This window comes from Vitis riparia, chromosome 1, assembly GCF_004353265.1.
Source record: "Vitis riparia cultivar Riparia Gloire de Montpellier isolate 1030 chromosome 1, EGFV_Vit.rip_1.0, whole genome shotgun sequence".
NCBI lineage: Eukaryota > Viridiplantae > Streptophyta > Magnoliopsida > Vitales > Vitaceae > Vitis > Vitis riparia.
This window is the reverse complement of record NC_048431.1, coordinates 22,268,628-22,276,063: the sequence shown is the minus strand read 5'-3', so window position 1 is coordinate 22,276,063 and position 7,436 is coordinate 22,268,628. Positions and strand designations below refer to the sequence as shown.

The 7,436-nt window shown below is 36.2% G+C and overlaps 1 protein-coding gene and 1 non-coding gene across 3 annotated transcripts; one reads left to right on the top strand and one right to left on the bottom strand.

Moving 5' to 3' along the window:
• Positions 1 to 241: 241 nt before the first annotated feature.
• LOC117917951 (alpha-ketoglutarate-dependent dioxygenase alkB) lies at positions 242 to 5,976 on the top strand. 2 transcript variants are annotated; one of them, XM_034834548.1, is made up of 7 exons: positions 244 to 466; positions 545 to 696; positions 1,876 to 2,234; positions 2,821 to 2,959; positions 3,270 to 3,336; positions 3,420 to 3,541; positions 5,313 to 5,976. In XM_034834548.1, the coding sequence occupies exons 1-7, from the start codon at positions 363 to 365 to the stop codon at positions 5,450 to 5,452; spliced, it is 1,083 nt and encodes a 360-aa protein (XP_034690439.1). In that variant the 5' UTR covers positions 244 to 362; the 3' UTR covers positions 5,453 to 5,976. The 2 variants fall into 2 exon arrangements, with proteins under 2 accessions (XP_034690359.1, XP_034690439.1); XM_034834468.1 differs by having other exon boundaries at positions 242 to 696.
• A 110-nt stretch (positions 5,977 to 6,086) lies between these two features.
• Positions 6,087 to 6,167, bottom strand: TRNAL-AAG. The gene has a single exon. It is a non-coding gene; the product is annotated as a tRNA-Leu (tRNA).
• Between the last annotated feature and the right edge of the window lie 1,269 nt (positions 6,168 to 7,436).

Genomic DNA, 7,436 nt, shown 5'->3' with positions numbered 1-7,436 from the left:
TCGTGTGGTTCTATCCGAAATGCAGTGTTCTTTCCGTTTACCACAAGGTTTTGAAATTCTGGTGTTCGTAGGACCACCGGGGTAATGGAGAATAACCAGTGATATAACGCCACGTGGTGAAAATCGAGACTCTGGTGGCGACTAAGGAGTTTAAAGGTGCTCCACGAACCACCTGATTACAAATTTACAACTTCTCAATTTCCCCCCTTTTTTTTTTCTTTTTTTTTTTCCTTCCTTTTCCTTTTGGCCGGGAAGAATAAAAAAATAATTGCTACGGTGACAGGCGGTGACATTTAATGAACTGCAACGAAACCCTAGCCAAAACCCTAGCTCAATTGCGCGTGAACTGAGAAGCCGGGAATATGTACGGATCCAATGGAGTTTCCGATGATGCAGAGCGAACCGCGTTCAGAAGAGCGGAGAAGAAGTACAAAGTCTATTACGATGACTCCAAATCTTCCAAAAAGTATCTCACGGTTCTCTTCCTTTTTCTCTTTGATTGTTGTTGGTTTCTCTTTTGTTACAGTGTGCTCGAAAATTTCAGGAAAAAGCAGCTTAAACAAGTGGATTTATCAGAAGTTGTCGATTTCAAAGCCATTCTACGGTCATTCAATCAGAGCGGTGAAGTTCCTCCGGGAACTTTTGCGCTTCAATGCGATTTTGATCGTCCAGTTTTCTGTATCGAAAATCGGCCCGGTATGTGAATTAGCAGAGGCAATGGTTTCTTGTTTTTCTAATTATTTTTTAAAATTTTGTGCGAATTGATCTGCATTTTAGAGGGTGATCTCATGGTGATTGAATTGAATTGAATCCAGTTAAGTAAAAATACGGAGTTAGAATTGAATTCCACCTGCAATGCTAACTTTGGTTGCTTACTGCATCATTGATTCAGTGCTTTTACCATGTGCTTACCCTACTGATAACACTAAGCGTTGACACAGCTTGGGGTTCTATTGAAGTGCTTATTTGAGAAGAGCTGTTGAGAAGAAGACTTTGCTAAACAAACTGAAAATAAAATTTTTAACGTAGAAACCTCTTCAAGAAAGCATCTCCATGTAAGCTTTTAACTCCCATTTATAATTCTTTGAAATGTTTTATGTGTTGTTTGACACACCTTTTTTATTACGTAATGTCTCTTTCTTACTGTTCATTAGTTATAGAATGTGTTTGAATTCCTTTAAAGAAGAAGACATTTTGAGCTTCAAGCACTTTTTAGTCCAGCTGAGGTGAGATGCTTTTGTGGAAGAGTTCCTAGGAGGGATGCTTCAGAACTAAACTAAAAAAAAAAGGTTCTAGTAGTACTGATTTAATGATACTTGCTATAGATCTTTTTAAGGAAAATTTAATTGAAGCTGCAGTAATGTGAAGAGGGCCCTTAGTCTGTGATCAAATACACTTCAAATCACTTTGTGGTCAGGTATTGCTTTTAGACATTCAAAAGGATGTGACAATGAGTCCTACATACATTTTATTCGAGGTTATTGTTTTGGAAACTTGCAGCTTGCTTATCCTATTGACAAGCCATTTAGCACATAAAGTTGGAGTGCCCTGTAACAATTGCATATATCCACATTCATAAAACCAGTTGCCTATTTGTGGACAATGCCTGTTGTTCTCTCCTTAATGTTTCTGCTGGTCAGCAATCCATATTATAGTCTTTTTTGAGTCAATCTTCATTTTGGGCTATACCACCTAAAGGATGTGTGACCATTAACTAGCTTTTAATTATCCAACTGAATATTGATTTTTAGACTATTTTTAGGCTGAGTTTGGCGCCTTATAAACTTACATTCTTGGGCAAGTGTTCATCTGTTAGTATAATTACCTTCTGAATTTTTTTCTCTTTTGAAACTTAGTTGTATTTTTCCAGTGCAGGGTTTTATTTCATTCCTGATGCATTGACTGTTGAGGAACAAGGCCGATGGATAAGGGAGAGCCTAATAAGTTTCCCACAGCCTTATAACAGAACAAATCACAATGCAATTTATGGGCCTCTAAGGGACTTATTCATGGCAGCAAAAGAAAGAAAAATTTTGGTTGAAGAAGAGGATTCAAGTGGAGGTTTGGATTCTCTGTCTAATTCTTCTATCACAAACATGGATGCTGAGAGATGGAAATTTTATGAGGAAAATACTGTATCATCAAGAGGAAGCACATGCAAATCAATTTCAGCCTCTGTTCTGCTGCGGAAGTTGAGGTGGAGTACCCTTGGGCTGCAATTTGACTGGTCCAAGGTCATTTCTTGTTCTTTTCTCATTTAGTTTCCAACTATCTGTCTGTAGGTAGATAATTCACATGCAGATTAAAGTGGTGCTTCGTATTTGACTGGTCCTAGGTCATTTCTAGTTTCAAATCTCAAATTGCCTGTAGGAGGATATACACATTACTTTCAGACTGTAGCTTTTCAAATTTATGTTGGGGTTTGCCTCTTAATATAAGATGCCTGCTAGCTCAGCTGGTAAACTCTGTCCATCGTTTTTCCCCAGATCTGGCTTGAATGTCATCTTCAACTAAAAGTATCCTAACCAAAAGAAGAAATTTGACTCTTTTACTAAAAATGTTTTGGGAGTTTTCAAAGTCATTTTCAGAGGATTTAAGCAGTTATACGTCCATGTAACTGCAACAGGCTTCATGGTATTTTGGCTCAGAGTGCCTTGTCCACGTGTACACATGAACCTTATATTAGTTTGAAAGGATAGAAAGAGAGAGAGAGAGAGAGAGAGAGAGAGAGAGAGAGAGAGAGAGAGAAGATACTTTTAAAGGATAACTAGCATAATGTGCATGGACAGATCTCTAAAATGATGTATGTTCATGGTGCAGCGGAACTACAATGTCTCCTTACCACATAACAAGATCCCTGATGCACTTTGTGACCTGGCTAAAGAAATGGCAGCACCTGCGATGTCAAAGGGGAAAGTATTCCAGCCAGAAGCTGCAATAGTGAATTACTTTGGATTAGGTACAAACTAAAAACTATTATCTGTGGTTGATTTTTTGTTTATCCATTTAATTTCATAATTGATTTTGGTGTATGATTGATTCCGCAGTTAATTAATTCCTACAAGGTTATAAAGCATTGATTTTGATCATTTGCATTTTACAAGTAGAATTTACCTAGGACAAATGTGAAAGTTTAAAACTGTAAACTCAATTGAGCTGAAAGAATCTATGCACTGATAAGCTTTGTAACCTTTTGGTGGGATGGAGGTTTGAGGTATCATTAATTATGGATTTAAGCAACTGGTTTTCACTTTCATTGTTCTTTTCAGGTGATATGCTTGGGGGCCACCTAGATGACATGGAAGCAGATTGGACTAAACCTATAGTGAGCATGAGGTATCATGCTTTTCTTTGTTAATGTTCCTGAGCAGAAATTTAAATATCATGTTGGGGCCTGAATGTTTTTATCTTTCCCTCAGTTTGGGCTGCAAAGCTATTTTCCTTTTGGGAGGAAAATCTAGAGATGATCCACCATTAGCAATGTTCGTTCGAAGTGGTGATGTTGTACTTATGGCTGGAGAAGCAAGGGAATGCTTTCATGGTAAGTGTGAACTTTTAGCTATTTCAATCTTTGGTTGGTTTTCATGCATGTGTGCATACATACATAGATTGATCACACATATGTTCATTCATATGCATGTGCATAATATAGACACGTGAAAAAAATATTTGCTAGCAAAGAGAATAAGAGTTACAATGAAGGATCTTATCCATCCAAGAAGAAAAAACAACTATTGGAAGAAAACAACAAAGAGAATCCTACCTAAAGAGTTCACACTATCCCACTTAAGGGCTCCCCAGTCATTAAGTCAGCCTCTGAGTACTGGAATCCTTTGGAACATCTTGTTCATCCCTGAAGCAAGCTCCTCACCCTCAATAGTATGAACTTCTCTAAGGTCCACAAGAAGGGCAAGAGAAAGCCAGAAAGCTAAAAAAAACAACAACAACAACAAAGAAATTGTCTTTAAAAATATCTCCAATTCTCATTTGGCCGGATTTCTTGAAGAAGATTCATCAAAATTAAATTCACCCACCCAAGGGAGTGCACCACATGTGATCTCTCAAAATAGACCAAAAGGATTCAAACTATTTTGTCATTTATGCCAAAAGAGGAGAGAGGGCCATTTGACTTTTTCCTCTAGCAAAAACTCTCAAGCCAATATAAACATCCAATGGACTTTTGGGAAGGAACTCACACTCGTAGTAGTGACAACTTTATGCCACAACCCTAAGGTGAATGATCAATGTAAGGAAAGGCAGTCATTAGTTTCATTACTCTTGCCTAAAGAGTAATATCCTGAGAAAGCACTCACCAGATCTTCTAGTTTGAAGTGCATTGTGTTAATACCAACCAAGCCAATATCCTATCATTTGAAGGAAACTGTCATCGAAATCATTTTAGCCAGGAGAAAAACTTCAAAGTTTTCCCATTTAGTGAAGAAACAAAAATAGTATTCATCAAGAGATCAAATTTGCTCATACAGTAAAGGAGGAGATAGAGAATAACCTCTTCAGGAAAATTAAGAAGATGATTTTGATACCGCCCTCTTGTTGAGATCACAATTGAAGTGCAAGTTCCAAGAATGATATTCAACAAAAGCTGACAACAAATCCAATTACCCAACCTTTGTTTTTTTGTGTGGTTGATACTAGTCTGGCAAACAATTGATTTCATGGTTCCTATTCGCATCTGAGGGAGAAAAGGAGTTAAACCCTCAATATTGCTTTCCAAAGACATTAGGAGTTCTCTACATCCTTTTCCACTAGGCCGTGTTTGCTTTTGATTACTGAATACCATTAAAACATATTCTCTTTAGAAAATTTCCATATCCTTTTATCCTATCCTTGCCCCCACCTTCTGTCCTGCCTTTCGTGCTTACTAACTAAACAATTGCAGATGATACATATGGTCTCTTGTGAAATCGTGATCTTTTAGGTTTTTCCGATGTAATGTTAATTTTATGGTTTTTCTGTCAAGTCTCAAGTTCCAATTGTATCTGGAAATAAAATTATTGAAGGTCAAACCTGGTTCATTCACCAAGGAAATGGAAAAACTGCATGACAAGCTAATCAGCAGCAGATGGAGATATTTGCTACCTTAATACTTAGCAGCCAATTATGGTTATCGCCTTCATTAGACCTATTTAAACGTCATCATATTTAGATTTTCTGATACCATTTTTCCCCCATGATTTGTGCAATTCAAGTCTCCTGTTTCTGAGATGCAGTTAAAGCAGGTTGATCTACTTGTTATCTTCCAGCAATGTATTATTTTACATTCTACTCTGCCTTCTTGCTTATCTATTTTGCAGGCGTGCCCCGGATCTTCACAGACCAAGAAAATGCTGAAATCGCCCCACTTGAACTGATGTTCTCGCATGAAGACGACGTTTGTTTCTTAGAATACATCAGAAGTTCAAGAATCAACATCAACATCAGACAAGTTTTCTGAGCATATTTTTGGTAGTCTACTCATTGAAATTTTGAAATTGATTCTACATTCCCAAAGAACAAAAATAAGCATCATTTCAACCTGTAACCATCTTTGTAGTGCATTATCTTGGCTTCTGTCCATCTGTAGTCCTCTTGCCACAATTTTTTTGAACTCCCTTTCAAAAACCACCAACCGACGCAAAGTCGTAACGATTGTAGGGAAGCTGATTGAGTTTGTTTTTTGAGAGCTCTACATCATGGTCAGATGCAGCGGTGGCAGAGCTAGACAGATGTTGCTCAGTCGATCTTATCAGACAGGTTGCTGCCTTTTTTATCCCCAAAGGCTTCAGCCTTCTCTTCCTCTTCTTATGTACTCTTCAACAAGACTCTTGCTGGTGGGAGCCCCAACCATTCTAACCTATTTGGCATCTAAATTGGGGTTTAATTGTTTGATTGTTTGAAGCATGTTGAGGTTTAAATTGCCTCAATGCAAGCTGTTAAAATTTTTCCTAAATTGAGTATAGTTGAAGCTGAATCAGGATTTGGGCATGGTGTTCTCAAGATGCAATTGAGTGCTTATTTTTAACCCTATAAAAAATGTATTTTTGATAAATAAATGGGTCATGTTCCAAAAGAGTAGAAATGTAATTTGGTGTGGAGAGTGGGATTTGAACCCACGCCCTTTCGGACCAGAACCTTAATCTGGCGCCTTAGACCAACTCGGCCATCTCCACTTCACAGGAAATTTGATCCGTACAAAACAATTTATAATGTTTTCTCCTACAATTAAATCTTCAATTTATTTTATATGTTTCAAATATTTTTTAAAATTTGATTATTTTTTAAAACAACTTAAAAAAATTAAAATATGTTCAAACAACACCATATTTTCAAAACAAGCTATTAAAAACATTATTTTATTAAAAATATATATATAAAGATAGTGCAATTCTTAGACCAATAAGAAATAAATATAAATATAAAATTAAAATAAAGAATAATAAAATTATGGTACAGTTTTATGGAGCATTGAAAATTCATTACATATAAGTTGAAAGTCGTGGATCTCATGCTGAAAATAAATCCCAAAATTCTCCAAATATTTAGGAACAAAAAAACTTAGAGAATTGATTCATATGTCCTTAATTCTAAAGTTTAGATCCAGGTATTAGTAGAAAAAACCTGCGAAACTTAATTGAAGTAAAATTGGACGGTTATGTTGGGTTTTCGGAAGATGTGAGAGAAAGAAAATAAAGAGGAAAAGATAAAGGAAAAAATAAAATAAATTCAAAAACTAATAAATTATTTTTATATTTTTTTTCAAATTTATTTTTGTTAAAAAAAAATAGGTTAATTCAACCTATGGTAATCACCCTAGAGGGGGGGTGAATAGGGTGATAGTCTCTTTTTCAAATTCAAACTATGTGAATGTAAGAGACAATTATATGCAAGTATATAATAAGTAATATAAAGACAATTGCATATAAATTAAAGAATAGGGAAGAGAGAATGCAAACACAAGAGTTTACAATGGTTCGGCGCAACCCGGCCTACATCCACTCTCCTCTATCTTTAATCCCAAGCTTGAGGTTCCACTAATTCAAGGTTTCGAAACCAAGCCTTCAAGCAATACAATTGGATTATGGTTTCAATTCACCTCTTGAACTTTTGGCCCCAAGCACCCTTTACACTTCTCAAGAGATACCACACTCTTGAGAGACTTTTTCTCAAAGGTTTACAAATAAATGATCTCACAAAAATCCTAGCACAAGAATTTTAAGCTCAAATGATACAAGAAAACTAGGATTGAAAGGTGCACTAAGGATATGCAAGTTTTAGAACAATTGTGCACTCAAAAACACTTTTCCAAGACTCAAATATAATCAACAAAGGTTTGGGAAGGTTAAACTTGTTAAATAATGAAGATTTGAGCCTTTTTATAGAAGAGAAAAGTCAAACTAGCCGTCGACCGGTTGACTAGCCGTTAGCATTTAATGTTTGGC